Source organism: Protomyctophum bolini, assembly GCF_963924005.1.
Source record: "Protomyctophum bolini genome assembly, chromosome: 19".
Classification (NCBI taxonomy): domain Eukaryota; kingdom Metazoa; phylum Chordata; class Actinopteri; order Myctophiformes; family Myctophidae; genus Protomyctophum; species Protomyctophum bolini.
Window position 1 is genome coordinate 23,437,386 of NC_137880.1, and position 21,121 is coordinate 23,458,506.

The following is a 21,121-nucleotide window of genomic DNA, read 5'->3' on the forward strand; positions in this document are numbered from 1 at the left end:
AAACATTTTTTTAATTTTTTTCACCAAATATATAAGCAGACACACTGTACAGTAAATTCATGCATATTTATGAAAATGCATTTTGAGGATGTATTTTCCCCACATATTATCAGCCAATTTGTGAATATTCTTGAAATATTCATGGTATACATTTCCTACCGTACGGGTATATACTGTACATGCATATTTGGTCATGCTGATGCCCAATGCTTTGTTGTGTTTATCAAAGATCACTTCACAAGGACAGTCATACTGAAATATCCAAATTGAGTGCAAAGGATAAAGACAGCATTATTACCCTCAGCTGTGGTGCCATGATGTTTGTAGCAACAATAGTCTCCCATGCATTTCTGGATTCTTTGTTCAATAGCTGGGGATTATAGCCAGCAGGCCCTAAACAAAGTAAAACAGGAAAGATGTGGTGAAATTCAACAGCTAATCTTTATGTCTTTATGTTCTGAAAACCTAACATGACATATGGAAAAGGACACGTAGTGCGTTGCTGTACATTGAGTGGTGTGTGTTCTAGGTTCTAGAAGGGACTTGATCATCCAGTGGACAGTGGTGACTGTGTCATCAGCGCCTTTCCCCAAGGCTTGGGCTAGCTGCTCCATGTCCTTCAGAAGGTGTTGTTGGAGAAACAAGCATGGATCCTGGACAGGAGGCTGAATCACCTGCTGTATCAACTGAAAGGGCATAATACAACAGTAAGGTTAGCAGGGGGGGGGGGTTAACTTTATCCTTCACTCCCAACCAATGTGAGTGATAACTTTCCAACCAGTGCACTCATTTAGTTTTCCTCCTTTTGGAACAAGGGATCCTTTGTGTACCTGTGGATGCTCGAAGGCTCCCCGGAGCATGGCCAAATGTGTCAGCAGCCTGACCAAGGTGAAGGGGGTAAGGGACATGTTTTTAGTGTCCAGTGTGTCTGGATTGTTTCTTCTCTGTGGGTCACCCAGGATGTGGCCTGGCCTCGTATTATCCACCCTAAAAAAATACATGAGGTGAGGTAAGACTATTACAGTAGATAACGTTGCCTCTAAATGAAACAGGTTTGACTATTGACAAGCAATGACATCCTCTCATCCTGGTAAAATTGGTAAATGACATCCTTTCACCCTGCGGTCCTTGTTAATTTTAGTTTTGCAAGTCAATGTCCTAAGTAATGCCAGTTAAAAGCTAAAAGTGAACTATTGGAATTGACCAATAAGCCTCTTTTGTCAGACCAATAGATGTCTGAGTCAGAGTGACGTGGCTGTGGTCCGATCACCTATCCTCCCTGGCCTGTAGCCAATAGTTACTGACTACAGTAATCCCAACGAATCAAACAGTCTGGCTATCATCACTGGTTCTAATGTAGTTAATAACTTACTGCTGTTGCTGTATGGGTCTGAATCCTTCCACAGCTAAGTGATTCTCTCCTCCAACCTCATGCCCACACTCCAGACATGTCCCTTTCTGCATGGGCATGCCACACTACAGAGACACACAATAATTTTCCATCAGTATATGCAAGAACGTCTTTTCTTTCACCTGGCTCGCCTTTATAACATTTACTGAGATGTGCTCAGCTTTATTTTGTGTTCTCTATAAAGGCAGCAACAATTCTATAACAATGCATCAGGCATCAGATCATGTCATCAGAGTACAGTATAAAGTTAAATGTAATTTTAACTTACCTCATCAACAAAACATGGGTGATTGTTTGGGCACACTAACGGGGGAAGAAAATCAATACATGAAACATTAGCTTTTAATGTACAATACAGAACACAGACTCCAATTGAATTTGCAAAGCTAAATGAAAGAGGGTATGTTACCAGGTGATCGAACCGGACCATACTCCACAATATTATGTATTATCAGGTGTCTAATACTTACCATACCATGTGAGCTCCCCATAGTCCTGCTTTATAATCCTCTGGGCTACAGCTAGCATGTCATCAGGCATTGTGGGTATAAAGGACATCTGTAATAAGTTAAGAGGGAATCAGTTCATTTGTATTGGTCCATATGGCAAAATAAGACACTAACAAGAGTAACATTAAAATTAAGAAGATTGATTCTAAAAACAGACATCAACAGACATCACAACAAGTCAAGATGTGACATAATGGTAACTAAATGTTTGTTACTAAATGTCCTTTTTCCAATACTAATGAAAGTAGGGATGCATCGAAAGGGAAATTCTTGGACGAAACCGAATATGGAATATGATTAATATTATATATATACTATATACTTTTTTCCTACCATTGCTGTCATGGCCATACCTTAAAGCTACCTGATTTATGGGAAAATAAATGGTTATGGCAAAACTTAACTTAAATAATAACCATTATGGGTCCATAAAACATTTATTCAGCTCTTTTGAATGCATTCATTGCATACACTATTCGGTGACATATATTCTGCCTATTTGGGCCATTTTTAGCCATTTTCTGCCGAATATTTTCTGCGGACGAATATTCAAACCACTTCAACTGACATCTAATATTACAAATACAGTATGAAAAGTGTACCTCAGGACCACCAACTACATCCTATGCCTTTAAGACTATATACAAATACTAATCAACTTAGTTTACATAGCATATATTGATCAAAAGGTTGATCATAGTTTAGTTGTCAGTATTGTTGTTTACCCGCATGTTGTTAGGGGACAAGCCAAGCTGCTGGACGGGTCCCAGTAAGCCATCAGTCCCAGTGAGGAGCATAGAGGCCAGGTGGACTGTCAGATCAATGACAACCTGTTCTTCAACCCTCTGACCAGCACGGACGGTCAAGGCTCCCAACCTGTTGTGTACCAAGGCTGCTGCAAAGGTTCTGACTTGTCCACAAGACAAGAACCTGGAGCCCTGGATGAGTTCTTCAAATGCTTCACATTGCTGATATAAGTAAAGATAAGATAATAGTAAGAAAACAAAAGAAAGAAACTCAGCAAACACACTGGCAACCAGATGAGCTTAAAGCTGGTGTCATTTAGCAGTGACTATAACATACTTTAAGAAAAGTATTATAATATAATATTAGTATACTTATTATAAGAGTGCAAACACTTTAAAAACGTTAAAACAATGTTTCCACATTGTTACCACAGGAGTAGGATGAAGGTCTGTGTTGGCAGATCTGTACAGAGCCGTCACCTCTCTGAAAAGAGCCAGGAGGATATATAGAGTCCGTTTTCTTGGAGGTGCAGTTAATTTCTGAAACATAAAATGCATGAATTATTAGCAGAACTTTGAATATAGTGAGTTTAATATGTGTGTCCTCATTGTGTCGAAGTATATGAGAAATGATTGCATGATGCGGTAACAGAGAGCGAGATGAGAGCAATACCTCACATGCCGCCTCTATTTCATCAACACTTCCGCCCATCACAGCCGCAGCAACTGTGTCACGTATGACCCTGTATTCTTCCCCATACACAAGGTACTGGTCCATCTGGCATCCATCAGCATTCTGTCCCACCAACAATGGAGAAATACTTTAAATTTTGATCAAAAGGTGGATTGTAAAATATCATTTCTGTCTTTGTTACATTACACTTTCGTTTCGTAGGCTAACCAGATGAAACTGTAATGCATGATTTGGGTCTCTAGCAGGTTACCTCACAAATAGTCAAAATTGAGCCACTGCTTAAAGAACAGCATCATATTAGCATCACCTTGTATGCCTGCTGGTGGACCTCGACAGGGAAGAGCCAGCTGAACTGTGGGTCCTTCACCATCCTCTGGACCACCTCGACCCCCCGCTGGCTGCTGAGCTTACGGATGAGGTAGACTCTGAACCAGTCATTCCCGCTCCGTTCACAGAAACCCACAACAGCATCCTGGAACTCCTTGACCATATCTTGAACATTCTCGTCTGCCACAAAACACAGAAAAACAGCAGGACAGTCTAGAATAACGCACACCCTTTTAAAATCTTAGTCTTCTTTGTTGAATTCCAGGTTGCCAGTATGTCTTTGAGAGGGAACTGAATAAAACGTATTCAACTGCCAAGATATTTAAATGTCCAAGACGTGTCTTATGGTTTTGGTGCAGATACAAATGGTCATAGATCACAACATATAAAAATTCCTGCAATAGCTAAAGAAGTTGTACTCTCCAAATGACAGATACTTGTACAGTACATGGAGAAGAGTACCTCACTCATCTCATAAATTCAATATTCCAGTAAAGTCTTGCTTCTCACCAGAAGGTAAGTTAGTGATCATCTCAGAGGCCATGCTGAGGGACAGACGGATTCTGGCGATGTCTTGCAGGTGTTCGATGGACACCTCTACAGGAGACTGGGTGATGGAGTTCAGGAAGTTGTTTAGGAATGCCGTCTCTTCACGGAAATATGCACACTGTTCCTCAGCTCTGGTGAGTTCTTGGGGCATACTGTCCCACAGGGAGTCCTGGTCAGGAGGTTGTTAAAGTTTTAGTTATATCTGTAGAGCACTCTTTAAAGAAATAGATTCAAGAATCGAGATTTGTATTGTCCCATTATGCAAGCATACGGAAGTAAAGTGCTTGTGTTTGCAGAGGTTTAAAGCATTTTAAAGTGCTTTATAAAGCATCTTACACAAATTAATTTAAATAAATAAAGGCACCATAGGGAACACGGTTTATACAAGATTGTAGTCATAAAAGTGTTAATTTACCTCAAGGCAGTTGATGTACAAAGAATACAGCTCTGATTTATCCTCCTCTCCCACAAGTATACTGACTTCCACAGATGACAAATGCTGTTGCAAATATTCTCTGACTTCATTGAAACTAAAAAAAAAGAGAACAATAACAGAACAATTCTATTAATAAATGCCATCTATTCTAATATGGATTCCATATTGCATCCATATTACTATGAATTTAGACAAATCAGTTTCAACACTATAGGGTTATAGTCCACTATACAAACCTGTACTTTAGAAGAAGCTTCAGAATCACAGAGCGCACCACAGGGTTCTTGTCCACAGACTCATCAAAGGGCGACAAGTCCTTAGTGTGAATCTGATGGTTTTCTGGTGTAAAACATAAAACATGTTATGGTTCAAAAGATAACAAACTGAACAATAAGAACATTTGGATTATATAATAATAGAGCATCACAGACAATCTACTGCTACTGTTACATTTGTTTAAATACCTGTCTCAACCATAAGGTAGGAGAGAAGGTGCATAATGACGCCCTCTGCTGGTGGCGTGTTGTCCTTGAAGCACACCGTGGACACCAGCTCGATGAAAAACGCATCACAGCGTTGCCTGAAGTCTGTGTTTTTACTGATAGAAGCCCTGTATGGTCACACAGAAAAAAATTACAAACGTGAGCTATATCAACTATTAAAAATCACGCCTGTGTGTTAGGACAAGGTTTGTGTTAACACAAACCCACAAACACTCAAAGCTGGGACATAGGAGGGGGTAACGCCTCAAAAATGTCTGTCATATCGTGATATTGTTTTGCCAGAAATTAGTGCGTTCCATTAAATAATTGTGTCCGTTCAGTGCCGTCTCTCTCTCTTGTTCTCTCACTCACGCAAAATTATCCGAAATGAATACTATTTATTTTAATAGACATTGTTAAATAAAATACGTTCTTGAAATAGATCAGACTTAAAATAAATCAGACCTGATCTCTTCAGACACTTCTGGATCAAATGTATCTGGAATGTCCTGCCTGCACATGGGGCAGGACCTTTGTTGAGCCTGGCCCTGAAAGCATCCTTCAATGCACTGCAGGCAGAAGACGTGATGGCAGGGTAGCTCCACTGGCTCTGGGGGTTCTTTCATGCAAACCCGGCATTGTAGACCAAACCTTCAGCACAATGGAAGCAAATTGAAATTGAAAAATAAAACTGGAATGAAGAGAGGCACTATGGCAACTATGAAAAGAAATGTTCTTACTTGCAAAGCTGATCACACGCCCCTTTTTTGCACAACTGCAAGACTTCAATCACAGCTCGAAAAGCTTTCTCAGATCTTACATCCGAGTTTTCAGCAAGCACCTTAAACAGAGAAGAGAAAAAAATATTGTGTGTGTATTTTGCGGTGAGATCTGTGCACATAAGTCGTAATGGATTTATGGCAAAATAAGACGCTGAGCACATTCATCACAGTATAGCCTCTACTGATTTTAGTGAACCTCTGCCACATTAGTGCAAACAATTTGTTTCTTTTTTATAATTGACACAGAATATCTCAAAATTAATGGGCAGATCACATTAAACTCAAATGTGTTTTGCAAGGAAGAAACTGCATGGCACTGCTTTTCTTTGTTAGTGTCTGTACCTTGTAATAGTAATTTTTAATCTGATGAATTGAAAAGGTGGACCCTGTTGTAAACAAGTGTAAATGCTTAATCATGTTTCGTCAAGTAACAGTTCTTGTATTGACTTGTGCTTTCATTGTCTCCACCAGGTCGAAAGCATGGGGAGAGAGTATGTTTTGCACTCCGTCCGTGTGTGTCCGTCCGTCCATCTGTTACCAGCTAATCTCCGGCACCGCTAACCCGGTCGATGCCATTCTTTTGCACACACACTCCCTGGATGCCAACGATGAACCTCTGCCCCAAATTTTCCAGAACGGCCTGTTATAGCGCCACCAGGAGGCAAACATTTTTTTTTATATTTTTATATTACAGATTATGTCCAAAAATCTCACAAATTGTTACACACTATCACTATAGTCATGTGTTCAAGCTGGATCTGTATTCATCATATTCCATCCTAATTGGCCCGTTTTGAACAAAAAGCCTCAAATCATGAACGCAGCGTGAAATTTACGTGAAATCTTTCACTGACTTTCCTACTAGGCTGAGGAATATATCCCACCCTTTTCACATTGGCCTGTTATAGCACCACCAACAGGTGGATTTTTCGAAAACACATTTTTGGAACAAAATGCCTCAAATCATCCAATTGCCATCCAAGGCATAAAAAGAAAAGGCACCCTTTTCGCATTGGCCTATTATAGCGCCGCCAGGAGGCCAGCATACTTTTTTAAAGATCAATAAATCGCAAACTAATTTACTTTCTCCCATATTGTGAAGTGTAATATCCATACAATATTTTTTAACTATCCAAATGCACAAAATACATTTATGTTTAATATTCATACAACAGTAAAGCAGAGACACTCACCCTGCCTACGGTGTGAATGTGATGAAGGATCACAGTCTTCAGTTCGTCCTCAGAGTCCACTCCCAGCAACATGTGCTCCACAAACAAGCACAGGGTGTAGATACGGTTCCAGCGATTGCTGCAAAATCACATTCCAGATCACAATCACTTTGATAACAAAAAAATATTTTCATTAAAATCTCTGCATAGTAGTCGTAATCTAAAAACACGCATTTACCGAATTTCTGGGAGTCTGTGTTTGCATCTGTCTCCAAATTTGTTCTCAGTCTGCCGAGAACAAATGAACTCTATTGAGCCTTGAATCCTCTTGACCTGCTGCAGCCAGTCCTGGCACTGTGTTTCAGAATGGAACTGAGGCGGCTCCAGGAATTCAATACAAGCCACTGCTGCATGCACGTCCTGAACCTTGAAGACAGTTGTACGAGCTGTGGGTTTAGTTTACTTGCAGAATGTTAGCATTTGCCATCACTTGGCAGTCGTGTGAACTAGTTCAGTTCAGTCAAACATTGCTCACCAAACTGTGCATTTTCAGTGAGATTCAAGAGATACTTTTGGTACCATGCCCAAGTATTACTCCAAATATTGAGTGATACTGTATGGTATTCATAGGAATTGAACCAGTTATTAATACAATGCTGAGCCTGTTCACAATGTTCACAATTACATTCAATTTTTCTTTATGTTCCATGGATATAATGATATTGCCTTCAAGGTGAAAGGTTTGACCAAAACAGAACGGTTGACAGACTAATTAGCATTTAAGCTCAAAAGAAATTCTCTGCTCTGAAAAACAAAATATTATAAACAGCATTTAAGTCATCTTTACAAAGATATTATAACATTATTAAAGTAGTATGACTTTACCATCTCTGGGAAGTTCCTACTGTGCTGGTTCCTTGACAAATGGGAAATAACTTGAGGCTGGAGGGCAATCATCCTGGACAGGTTCTGTAGTCGGCTGTGGCAGAAATGGTAGGCTATGTGGATCTGAGGAAAAGAAGGGATTTCATCGCTGTTTCTTCGTCTCTGTAGCTCATCTACACTGCAGGTCAGGGCTTCACACAAAAGCTGTAGAGAACATGCAAAGAAGGAATTAGATGTGCAATGTGCATTTAGCAAACCTTTGATTTTACAACAAAAATAACAGATGTACAGTTGGAAATGGAATTGAGGACAATTACCCGTAATTCTTCATCGGTTGTTACATTCATTGTCATCAAGATAAAATCCTGCAGGTACCGTTGAAAGAATTCGCTCTTCATTTTGTCATTCAGGTTTTGGCCTATATACTGACCAAGTGGTAAATTCCCAAATACTCCTTCGAATTGACGTGGGTTGGGATCTAAAAAAAAGGAAGAACGAACAAAAGTAAGGTATAAAAGTGCAACAGGGCTGATGCTTTCAAGGTTCAAGGCAATAGCGTTCAGTTTGCGACATAATATTAATGAGCAATTTACTTTCATGTCGGAGAGTTTGCATCATGAGTTCCTCCAGGAAATCTTTGATCCACCAGCTGAACGGCAGAGCACAGCGCATGGTCCTCCCAGCTGTGACATGGCTCTGCACCATAAAGACCGTAGATCTGTGAATCAGGCAGATACAGTACTTACCACCACACAATATCAACATGTCAGATTGGATTCTGCAAACTGATTACTGAAGGAATGACAGTTAGTTGTTACCAAGTGCCATGATTACTGTTCAGGCATCAAGTTTTACTCACTGGCTGTCCGTTCTCACAGAAGGTACATCAAGCATGTCCTTGTTGGCAAAAATCTCAAACCACAACTTCCTGATGTCGTCTCCACTGTCCATCAGGAGGTCCAAATTGCAATCACGGTCGATGACTGAGACCACGTTAGCCAGGAGAGGTGTGATGACAGCTTGGATCTTCCTCCACAGAGTGTGCCTGCAAGAAATATAACATTGAACCGTAATGTAGCATTCATAAAGACACTTCTCTTCAGGGTACAAATCACTAGAGTATTAAATGTCTTCAGCACTGATCAGCAGTGCCTCGGATGAAGCTTGATTTATTATTAAAGGCAACGTTTTTTGTCTGGGGACCCCTGGAAATGCTTTGGCCATGTCTAGCTCCTCTGGACATTATGACAATATCTTATCACTTGTAGATTGAATCACACTTCAAAATGAGATAAGCTAGTATCTGATCATGCAATATGGGTACCCATTGGCCAAACAAAGGAAAAACAGCACCTTTGACGACTTGACGTTAGTCAACAGTCTGTCTCGAGAGACTACTGGTCATGTAATAACAAAATGTATATAGTTTGCACTGGGACATAAAATTAGTCTAGAAGAAGCCTACGTGAATGTTCCTCCTTCTTGTAGAGCATTGATGTTTGATGCTTCTCTGAGAACCCAGTTTCTTTGGAGGTAGACATTGGCCTCATGGTGCTCCAACAGTGAGTGTAGACGTCTCCTCACGATGTTAAAAAATGTAGCTTAAAAAAGAATATATACTTATGTTAATTTGCCATTAAATCCGCAAAACAATTACCAATAGAGGACCGAAGTCTGACGTCAATATCGCTAGAGGGCGCTAAGTCCACAGGTTTGAGACAGTTTGTATATTTTTGGACCACAATTGAGACGATTTTAAGATGACCCCATGTTATACTCCATAGAGAAAAACGAGTGATGTCAGGACTTCGGTGCTCTATGAAAGTCATATAACTTTATGAAAATCACAAAGACTAATATTATCCTTAATCAACTTAATAATAAAGATTTAAACATACTATCATCTAGAAGTGCGAGTAGGTTCTCAACTCTTCTGGTGCTTAGAGTTCCAGTGTTGTCATCCTCATCTCTGAGCATGCTCACTGCACTCTGCACACAACTCCTCACCAGATCTGCTGTGTCAAACTCTTTGGACAAAACCTGAAAAGTACACACTCTTACTCATGGCACTAAGAGACAATCTTAATTCTGCAAATGTACTTGGGGATAAGGGAATGAAAATAATTGTTATTCAGATTTGAATATTACTACAATTGGAAACATACAAATTTCAAATCAACGAACATTTATGTGATTTTAGGAATTGGATTACTTACACAGGCTTGCTCTGGTCGCTCATTTGTCTCCATGGCTTGGAAAATAAATCAAAGTTAATTAATAATTAACATTTAAAAAAGAATCTGAGGTATAAATAATAATATAATATATTACGAAAGCTACCCTTAGGTGGATCTTCAAACAGTTGGCTGATGCATAGATTTTTCAAGGAATGGACATCTGATATGAACTCTTTTGATCTTCTGAGATCATCGATGTGAACTGACTTCCAAGGTCCTAAATGAAAGTAAAAAGTAAGATGAATACAAATAGTGTTGTTTATTGTGCTTTGCATATACACTATGTTGACCAAAGACTGACTATGTTCCTTACCGCCTTGAAACCCAACATAGGAGGAACCCCCTTCTATGCGAGGAAGCTTGGTGACAAAGTACACAAACATCCTGCGGCCGTCGGTAGTTGCTCTCTTGTTTATTTCATTGATGCACGAGTACCTATAACCCAAACAAATGCAAGATTTTACTTTATAACTATCCAACTGAAGGCCAGGTAGTGATGTAAACTCCCTGCCCATATGACTTACTTGGCTGAAGAAAGAATGTTCATACAGTGGGGCTGCTCATCATAATCTGTTTGGATGATGAGCACTTTGTTTCCTTGCGTTGAGCCAAGAAACTCCCTGGTACCAAGACATACAGTAGCCATTCAATTTTACTACATTATAAAATAATAATCAAATCTTGCTGGAGCAACTGTATCTACACACCTGATTTCTTTGAGGAAGGATAACTCTGTGTCAAACTGATGGAGAAACAGCAGCTTGCAGTCTTCAAGTTTTGTCATATCTTTGAGTTGTTCAACGTCTGCTGCAGTCATTAGCCTTGAGAATGTTGTGACCTTCAAAACAGCACAAGGGTTTAAAGAGCCACATACAACTACCAAATGTATAAAACTTGAGATTCCTGAGGATCCAGGCCTGTTCTTAATATTTGGATAATTAGATTGGATACTGATGTACATGAGGTACATGGTAGGCATGGTAAAAGAGGTTGATAATGTGTTAACAGTAAATTCAAAGGTTAACATTCCAATCTTTGGTTGGTACTATTCCAAGAGGGCACTGTGTCCTTTCATTTTATGATAGCTTAGTGAAGGTTATTACCTCTGTAAAACAAACGGGGCACTGCTCCTCTTGCTGTGTGTGCATGGAAATGAAGTCGCTCAGGGATCTGTGCATTCCTCCTTTAAAGTATTCTTGTACTAAGCTTTCCCTTTCCTCTGCAGGCAAATTGGAGTGCTCCAGTCGAACGATTGAGTCAGGAGTTGCACAGTTCAGCAAAATGTGCTTGGCTTCGTCCAGGATGCTCTGGACAGAATCTGCTTCATCCTTCAGTTTCTCCGATACTTGCAGGACCACAGAGGAGCATGTGTCTGAGTGGAAGCCGATGAAGACATCACTTGCCACATAGTGTTTTGTCGTGGAGTGGAGACCGTTTGTGGACATAAAGTCCTCGACCCAGTTCTGTAGTTGTGTGACAGCATCCTTTTGTTCATCCCTGAGGACATTGTTGATATCAAGGTAGTGTTTCTCTAACCTGTTGATCAATGGGATAGGAAACTGTTTGTAGACAATCTCTTTCTCTTCAATGACGATCAGCCGGAAGTTTTTGTGAACTCTGCACTTTACACGATGGGTTCCTAATCCAAGATCCACATAGTTCTGACCCCCAAGGGTAACATAGTACTGGTTCAGCACATCGTACAGACTTTCGTAAAGGTTCTGGAGGTTCAGAAGAACAACAGTCTGTCCTGTCTCCATACACACCTTGACACGGTTGATATTCCTGCAAATCTGTGTGTACTCTTGGTCTTTGGGGAAACTTGATCCAAAGATTATCTCTGGATGGTTGTGGTCTGAAAAGAACATCTGCTGTAGAATCTGGAGAGCTGCATAGTTCTTGGTGAGGATTAGAAGGTAGCGACCTTCTTCTGCTTGGCAAATGGGATTGATACTTTGCTTTACCAGGTCAATAGTGTTGATGCAGTCATCAGTAAAGTCATCTTTCAGTGCACTGCTGAATATGCTCTTGACATCCACATCATCTTTTCCACTGAAGTTTCTAAGGACAGCTTCAGTTATTTGCTCTGGCTCTGGCTTCTGGTCTGTGGCTTTGGTAATGGAAAATATCATCTTTACAAGGCTGTAGTAATCACGCAGGCCAAAGAAACCCTGTCCCTCTTTGCACAATGCTTCGATATAGGCATCTGCAAATGGCTTAAAGAGGTGTTTAACCTTCTCACGTATTGTGACATCAGATGAGCATATCCCCTCTGCACTTTTGATGAGCTCTCTCTTGCTTGGATCACCACGGGATACAAAGATTCCTCGATTCATCTTAGCAGGATCCAATGCCCAATTTGAAATGCCAACGAAACCAACTCTCTTGTGAGGTAGAGGCTCATCGTCAATACAGCCTTCTTCTAGCAATGGATGTAGGGTTTTTAATGGCATTTTAGGGGAATCCTCAGCCAATCCAATCTCATCTAGTACAACTACTGAGATGTATTCATCCAAGTTTTTGCTTTCTTGGAAACGGGCACACTGTCTGAAGGTGCCAATGATGCCTTCAGGAGTTGAGTGAGGGCTGCACTGGAAAGACACCAGATGAATCTGCTTCAGCTTCTTGTAAAGTTCAGAATGTGATGCCTGGCCTTGCATCGCATCTGCAACCAGGGTTTTGGACAGAGATTTGGAGCTCCCAGGTTTACCAACAATAAACAAGGGGATTCTTAGCTCAATGCAAATCACCATCATGAACACATTCTCTTTCAAAGCCTCATTTCTTGCGATTGTCTCACCCATTGGAATGCCACTAATGAGAAGATCCTGCATGAGTAGAATTTCTGCTCTGATTCTCTTGGCACTGTAGTCACCACGGAGGATTTGGCTGATTTTGTTCTGATAGTCGTCTTTGGTCTCCAAGCAGGACTGATAGCACACCCCAATGGCCATCAACAGTGCCCAAATCACTTTGTCACTTGTAGGAAAATTCTGCTGCTCATTCCAGTTCCAACTCTTCTTCACTTCTTTCTTCTGGAGGTGTTCAATCAGTTTCTTATAGAACATTGAGTGATTTTTGAGGAACCATGCAAACACTTGCATGCAACGTTCTACATCCCTGAGACTGACAAAGCTACATTCATCTTTCCTCTCTCTCATGAACCTCTGTGATTCGGACAATACCTCAGTTATATTCCTGACGTACTTCTTGTCGACTGAGTTGGTATCTACCTGTCTTTGGACAATTTGCTCAATGTACATACGCTCTGTCTGGTCATTGAGCTGGCCAAAGTCCCAAACCAGAGGAATCATGCTTGGAGGTAACACATGGACACGATAGACCAACTGGCGAAGAGGGATGGATCCCAGTCTGTCTTCAGTCTCATCAGCCTTGACTCTGTAGCCCAATCCAGAATCCTCCAGACGTTTGATCATCTTGTCTGTGTGCTTCCTATAAGGATTACATGCAGCAATAATCTGTAGCCCTGTTTCAGAGGCAAGTTGTTGTCCTCGCACAGTGTTGTCACAAAGGATTTCCTTGATGCTGCTGATGGCTTCAGTAGTGTTTGCCTCATCAAAGAATAAAACAGAATCAAACCCATGTTCATCTTTATTGGTCACTGCAAGGGTTTCTGCTTCCTGCACTTTGGTGTAAATCATTTCTGATGTAGTGCCACCATGCACCTTGATGAGTTTCATGTTTTCTGTGGGTGCTCCACACCTTCTCAATTCACACAGGAATTTAATGAGCCTCGTCTTTCCACATCCTGTTTCTCCCATGATGATGACTGGAATACCACACCTGAATCTCATGTGGATCGCCATCATTTTGAGTATGTTATCAGTGGTGAGCTCATACGTTTCATCTGGATCTGTTGCCCATTTGATGCCAAGCACATTGCACAGATACTCAATCTTTTCAGCTCTGGAAAGTTGTTCAAAGTCCACATTGAAAGGGACCCTCTGAAGTGTGAGAGCAGTGTACAGCTGCTGACTCATTATGTTTTTCTTGATGACTTCATTTGTAGAAGGGTTGATGGCGTCAACCCCGTTCTCATTATTGACTCGCAAGTGAAACCCAATGAAAGTCATGGATATGCGGTCACCATTGAAGAAGATATAGGGATGTGGTTCAGATTCCCACCTCTTTCTGAGGAGGAATGGAGCCAAGTCTTTTTCACTTCGTCCAGCGAGGTCTATCTGTTGCCTTCCAGGGCTTTGGTCAGCAATGCAGAGAGATGGGGTGGCAAAGTCTTTGGACATCAAGATCATGAACTCAACCACAAAGGTTTTGAAACCCTGAAGGGTGTCACCAATGAACTCAAAGTTGCAAAAGTCAGAATTCTCACAGTCTTGCAACTGAACATTAAGGAACCACACAAAGTTTCTTAGCTCTGCCCATGATGGATCAATTATGCCACAGTAGAAGAAGAAGATTTGAAGGCATTCTTCATGTGTTCCCTCAATGCCATTGTACGTGAAGTTGTCCAGATCTTCACGCTTGTGAAAACGACTTAGATACTGGTATGGCCTTTGGTATTCTTCACTCCGGAAACATACATCGTCCATTAGAGGGTTATCACTCTCAAAGTCTGGGTTTTCTCCTTTCCTCATTTCCATTGTCATAACTTCCTTTGGTGGGCGGCATAGGATGTTTGGAAAAACTTCAAAGAATTGAAAGCTTTCCTTTCCAACCTGAAAAGAGATTAAGATGCATGTATAAATGATCACTGCCAAATTCAATCCAAGATGAAAAAGAGCTGTTGATAATCACATTTCAGTAATCAAATTTCTGTTGTCATGTTTTCTTTGCTCTTTCTCAATCCCTTGTTTAGAGACCAGTAAATTTAGTATTGGTGGTATAGTTAGAGGAAAGAAGCCAACATAATGGTAAAAGAATATTGATATACAGTACTATGGCTGAACTTACATGTCTGGTGTCATATCTGGGCTGTTCTTGTGTGGACTCTAGTAACTCAGTGACATAAAGGTGTTTGTTGCTACATTGCCACATCGATCCCTCAGAATCCATCAAATACCGCAGAAAGAACAGCTTGTATAAAAAATCATTCAAGCCTTTCCGCACCTGGGTGGAACAATTTGGATCATTAAACATTTTCAAAATGGCTTTGTACAATTTATAGGAAAAAAACGTAATAATTTATTTAGGGTTATCAGAAAACTACTGCATCATATGATTATATTAAATATCAAGGGTAGGAGAAAAAACAGGCCCTACCGAGGATGTGACATCGAAGTGAAACAGCTTGTGGCCGCTGTCTCTTGGCGTATCGTACAATTGCTCAAGCAGCTTGTGCTCATCAATTTCAGGTTCAGTTAAACGAATGCATTTCTTAAATGCAGCTCCATGTTGGACACTTCCCTCTAGCTTTTCGTACAACCTTTGTACATAGAGGGATTTACCTGTAACAGTTGAATGACCATATTAACTTAAAGGCATCAAAGTGGATTTGCTACCAGTGTATCAATCATCATGAGCTGTTAAATGATCGGTTTTATGGACTAAAAATGTATGCAGCATGTGTGTGTGATGACACTGATAATGTTGTTTTATGTAGCACTGCTCTATATGATAACAATTAACTGCCAATTAAGTAATGAATTAATTAACTGCTTTTATTATTTATAATTATTATAATTTTATTATTATTACTTTTAATTATTATGATTTCAGGTTGACAAAACTAAGGACAAAATGGACAAAACTAAGACTTACCAACACCTGCTCGTCTGGAAGAAACAATCCCAACACACTGTCCACCTTTGAACACGGATGCTGCGCTGTACTGATCTGGAGGAACAGAGTAATGTGTGGACAGGTAGCTCTGGATGCTTTCTAGAGGCGCATGTGGAACAAAGTCTGTTTTGTACTGACTAAATGCTGTGGGGATGTAGACATGTTCTCTGTCTGCACTGCAGTAGATCACCAGTCTGTAGTCGCGTCTCCTCTGTGAACTCAGTTTCTGAAAAGCCTTTTCCATTGCATAGCTAACTTCATAGCTCAGTTGGTCTGCAAAGAGAATTGTGTAGATCTTCTGGCCCAGATAACCTGGTGTGAGACATCTTCTCAGGAAAAGTTCTACTTGCTCATATGTCGTGGCTGGAGTACACAAGAGAACCTCATCATAGGTTGGCATGCGCTCATATTCACTTGTCATGTACAAGCAGATGCTAGAAGCCAGGATCTCATCACGTGGGCAGATGATGAGATTAGGTTGCTTTGAGGAGAGGCCTTTTGGAAGCTTTCTTCTGACTGCATTATCTCTAGTCTCTGAGAGCAGTGGCTCATCCCATCCATCATCAGCCTGGCATTCTGCATCAGTTAGCATTTTTAACAGACGTCCTAAAATTCTTACATCCAAACTATCCTGGGAAATGATTCCCATGCTCTTCATGAATGCATTCCACACCTTTTCCAATTCTCCCAAACAAACATCTTCTGTCTGGCTATCACAAGCTAAATTACTATCTTTGTTGTCTTCCAGGTGATCAAAGAAAGTTTGAAAAGGGATGTCTTTCATTTGCCTATTGTCAGGATCAGGTAGACTGTGACACTTCTTCCATGTTTGCCAAACATCTGATGCAGAGCAATTTGGTTTAATGAAAGAGAGCATCATCAAAGCCTTGTCCTCTATTTCTGCATCCACCTTTGTCTCAGCCAGAACACTGCACAGGTAGACTATCTGTTCTGCAGTGAAATAGTTGAGGTAGTACAGCTCAGATCTCTGTGTGTCCATGAACTTTTGCCAGTCATCTAAGAACACCTCCATCTTCCTGCACAGTGCTGTGAGCTGTTCAGTTAACTTGCCAGTTAGTTGTTGTTGGATGTTACCAATATTAAAGTCCATGATAATGCAAGGGTCATGCAGAGTGTTGCAGTTAATTCTAGCTTCCCAACATCTGAAAAGTGGGTTTCCTGCAGAATAAAGGTCTACAAATGCTTGGGTAAGTCTTTGGACACTGTCAAAAACCTGAGGACAGAGCAGATATAAGGATTTGTAAAGTGTCTGTGATAAAAGGGTGTGATAATGTATGATGGATAATAGTATGAATAATATAGGCAAATGTAAATATTCTACTATACCTCAGCAAAGTACTCTATTTCACTCTGATTTTGTTCACCTCTCCCAGACATAAGCATGAGTTTGTTCTGCAACTCTCTGATGTCTTCTAAGTCATAGGTGCGCAAGTTGTTTTCATGGCATTCTGGAATTTGCAGTTTCAGGGCAGTCTCTACACTGAGCTATTAGAGGTTATGACATGAAACAAGTTAATGTGACCATAAAGGACTTTCAGAGGTTTGTACAATGTTGATTGTGATTGTAAGATCATCAAAAGGTCATTGTAGATCTGAACACAGGCTATGTTGTAGCTAGTGTTTACTGATGCTACAATCTTACCTTTACAATCTTACCTTTTTTTTGTTTGGTGCCTTGATGATGTATATTCCTCTGTCATTGATGGACTTTGCCAAGGACAGAGATGAAAGTTCAACAGATCCATGGCTTTCTTTGACAGTCTTTAACCACTCCAACTGGCGTGCTGTATCTCGCTGAAATTGTACGGCAAACACAAATGTCAGTTGAAAAGGTCAAGAACACTTGACACTAGCTAAACCAAATGCTGAAGCCAGGAGATAAATGCAAAATATTACAGTAGTACCAGCAATTAGACATTTTAGATTTAAATTTAGTACTCATTTTGGTCAGGTGTCAAATGAGAGGAAACATTTAGATATATCATATAACCAATTTAACAATGTCTTTAGAATTTAATCTAACCAGCTTCTTTGGTATATCCATGTCATTTTCAAGTGCTTTCCACAATTTCGTCAGGGCCTTATTGAAGTCTTGAAAGTCAGAAGTTGTTTCAAGTCCATAGAGTATGGAAGAGTAGCCAAGGACGGCATCATGGAAACAAGATACTCGATCCACATCCAAGTCATTCTCTCCCGCCAAAATGGATGCCAGGTCAACAAACACTTTCAGCTCATTGATACCTGAAATAAATCATAATGTACTGTTCATTGGTGCACTTTCCCACATAGCTGATAGTGATACACATGGGAGTTTCCTGAAACACAAAATATATTTACCGTTAAGTGTGTTTTTAACCCACACCACGAAATTCTTGCTCAGACTGAGTTCCTGAAGACACTTCTTGCGAATGTCAGTTATGTCTTTAAGAATATCTTTGATAGCCAGCAAAGGTGCATCAATGTAATTCAAACTCCTCTTCTTGAAGTCATTTTCATCCTGAAAAAATAAAGTATATTTTTACTATAAAGTAAATAAATGCAGGAAATTAAAACGTATGCTTTATCAACGGTAAAACAATAAAACTAATTGAAACAAAAACGATGAGATGGAGACAGTGTAGGGGAAACATACAACCAAACTATTTGAACCAAACAGGACGTCACCACTGACCATACAACCATACAATTTGAACCAGACAGGATGTCTCCACTGACCACTAACAGTTAGAGTAGCATTTCCTGGGTGCATTTACTCACCATTTCTAGCAATTTCTGCAGAACACTGAATGTGTCTCCATCAGGACATATTGTCTTGCTGACTTCCATAATTATCTTGGCAGATTCCACTGCAAGGTGAAGATCATGGTACTGTTCGACCTGGATAATACGCTTTTTGATCCATTTCCCATCATCAGATTGGTTGATTCCGCACATGATTTCTAGATCTTTCTTCATCTCATCATAGCGTCCCTTGTAGACCTCAAAGGTGGTGTCCACATCTTCTAATGACAACGTACCACTTTTCACACACTGATAAATCATGTCATACTTGTTGTAGCAGCTCAGGAAAATCTCACTGTAGATCTGATCTAGAGTGTAAACATCTTCTTTTCCATCACCATCAAGTTCTTCTGCCTCTTCTGTGTCAGGCTCGGATCGTTCTTTGGACATATGATCCACTTGGTTCTTCCAGCACATCTGGAAGATGAAGCTCTCCTTGATGGAATGTAGTACAGATGTCATCTTACGGGTGTTTTCACTGAGGTTGAAGTATGTGACTACGCCAGTCACTGTGGAACTCTCTCTGTCAAGTCTGTAAACTTCCATGAAGTCATCTAGGGCCAGCAGCTCAATGTTGTGTTGAAGTTTTTCATTTAGACCCTTGAAGTCAACTATGGATTAAGGTGATATAACAATAAAAATACATTTGTTAGTAATTCATTATGGTTCTATCAGACACACACACACACACACACACACATACACCCCCCCCCCCCCCCCCAGGGTTCAAGGTGGTCCCCAGCAAAACATTTTTATATAGCATTAAAATCTATTGCTACCAAAGGTTGCAGTCAACTATGAAACCTTGCGTTTGTCACCTCACTCACAATCGTCACTCAATCTGTCACTCACCATCATCAGGGATGATAGTAAAACCCCAATATATGGGGAAAGCCCCCATATATTGTGCCCAGGTCTCGTGACATCACTATGACATAGGTCTCGTGACATCACTATGACATCATCAGGGACGGTAGTAAATTATGTCATCAATCAATATTAGTATATGGATATGTGTCACAACCTGTTCTGACATTCCATATGTTGATCCTCCCCCATCCATCCTTCCTCTTCGATGTCTACCTTTTGACTGATACCTATCCTCTAGACGAGCCTGCCCCAAAGTTATTTGTGAAAATTAAGGCCCGGCCCTACATCAAACCCTGTACACTCAAGACACTGCCACCGCTGTAGTTTTTGACTGCTAGTTTTGTTTAGTTCTTTGTTTGTTTTTTCTTGTCTTTTTAAGTCATGTGTATTTTGTATGCTTTATTGTAAGATCATTAAAAAACTTTGATGACAAAAAAAAGACACTGCCACCGCTGCCACCCTTAGATCTCCAATTATGGAGCTGACCTGTTCTGACATTCCATATATGACCTCATCAAACACTGTACACTCAAGACACGCTCCATATATGGCCAGTGCACGTGACCTCGTCAAAATCTTTGATAGATAGATACCTTTATTATCCCGCAGGGGGAAATCAGTTGTTGATTTGTATATGGGGGTGTATATGGGGGTCCCAAATACATATATCAATTGGGGGCCCATGACATGAAATAATTTGAGAACCGCTAATATGAAAAACATTAGAAGCACATACTGTATTTAGGGTTGTGCGATACATTTGCCGATATCCGATATTCCGATATTGTATTGATATTATCAACCAATACCGATATATGCAGGCTCTTTCACCAAAAGTTAACCAATTGCCAGGTAACAACATCACATATATGTTGGCCTATTTGACAGTGCTGAAGCATAATTGCCTTGAGGTCTATAACAGTCAACTACACAGACATACACACCTGCCCTCTGCAGTGCTCAAATTTGAAAGTGACGTCTGTCTCATTTCTCTCCAAGAAGTGGCACTAACTGATAGATATTGCATTTGCCACCCTTAGCACCCCATACCATGCTTTCACTAGTTTAGGTATAAGGGTACGTTTACTGTAGGTTGTCATTGGGTTACAGAGAGTTAAAGGGATATCATATTTCACTTTCAAACATGTTTGGGGTCATTTTATACTACTACTCAGGCTTTTGTGAGCACCCCGGATAGTTTGATATTAATTTTATCAGACACCGCCACTCCCTATACAAACCCATTGCAACACCCTCACGCATTAGAAGGACAATATCAGTCAAGGATGAGTTTTTGATGAATCTATCATGATTACAATTGGTTTGTATAGGACGGGGGCGTGTCTGATTAAATTAATATCAAAAATCAAAGTAACTTGTACATGAAAGTTACATATTCCTACGTAAGTACGGTATATGATTAGATTTAGATAAACATATATGAATTATATCCACTCTG

The 21,121-nt window shown here is 40.3% G+C and overlaps 1 protein-coding gene across 1 annotated transcript in view; it reads right to left on the bottom strand.

Annotated features, from left to right (window-relative positions):
- Window positions 1-21,121, bottom strand: part of LOC308334086 (E3 ubiquitin-protein ligase rnf213-alpha-like) — a gene marked incomplete at its 5' end in the record, with an annotated part of 41,155 nt that overhangs the window by 6,886 nt on the left and 13,148 nt on the right. The window contains 38 exon segments of the mRNA XM_080790674.1: window positions 299-393; window positions 509-686; window positions 831-987; window positions 1,373-1,476; window positions 1,680-1,714; window positions 1,882-1,969; window positions 2,646-2,888; window positions 3,096-3,206; window positions 3,340-3,462; window positions 3,668-3,867; window positions 4,198-4,405; window positions 4,652-4,766; window positions 4,909-5,011; window positions 5,137-5,282; window positions 5,620-5,805; window positions 5,895-5,995; window positions 7,130-7,247; window positions 7,347-7,534; window positions 7,994-8,197; window positions 8,311-8,471; window positions 8,587-8,711; window positions 8,853-9,038; window positions 9,459-9,594; window positions 9,892-10,033; window positions 10,035-10,081; window positions 10,334-10,447; window positions 10,544-10,665; window positions 10,755-10,850; window positions 10,938-11,068; window positions 11,334-14,927; window positions 15,163-15,318; window positions 15,472-15,656; window positions 15,970-17,224; window positions 17,338-17,496; window positions 17,668-17,805; window positions 18,035-18,252; window positions 18,349-18,508; window positions 18,769-19,403. Of these exon segments, the coding sequence (XP_080646800.1) occupies window positions 299-393; window positions 509-686; window positions 831-987; window positions 1,373-1,476; window positions 1,680-1,714; window positions 1,882-1,969; window positions 2,646-2,888; window positions 3,096-3,206; window positions 3,340-3,462; window positions 3,668-3,867; window positions 4,198-4,405; window positions 4,652-4,766; window positions 4,909-5,011; window positions 5,137-5,282; window positions 5,620-5,805; window positions 5,895-5,995; window positions 7,130-7,247; window positions 7,347-7,534; window positions 7,994-8,197; window positions 8,311-8,471; window positions 8,587-8,711; window positions 8,853-9,038; window positions 9,459-9,594; window positions 9,892-10,033; window positions 10,035-10,081; window positions 10,334-10,447; window positions 10,544-10,665; window positions 10,755-10,850; window positions 10,938-11,068; window positions 11,334-14,927; window positions 15,163-15,318; window positions 15,472-15,656; window positions 15,970-17,224; window positions 17,338-17,496; window positions 17,668-17,805; window positions 18,035-18,252; window positions 18,349-18,508; window positions 18,769-19,403 (10,463 nt within the window).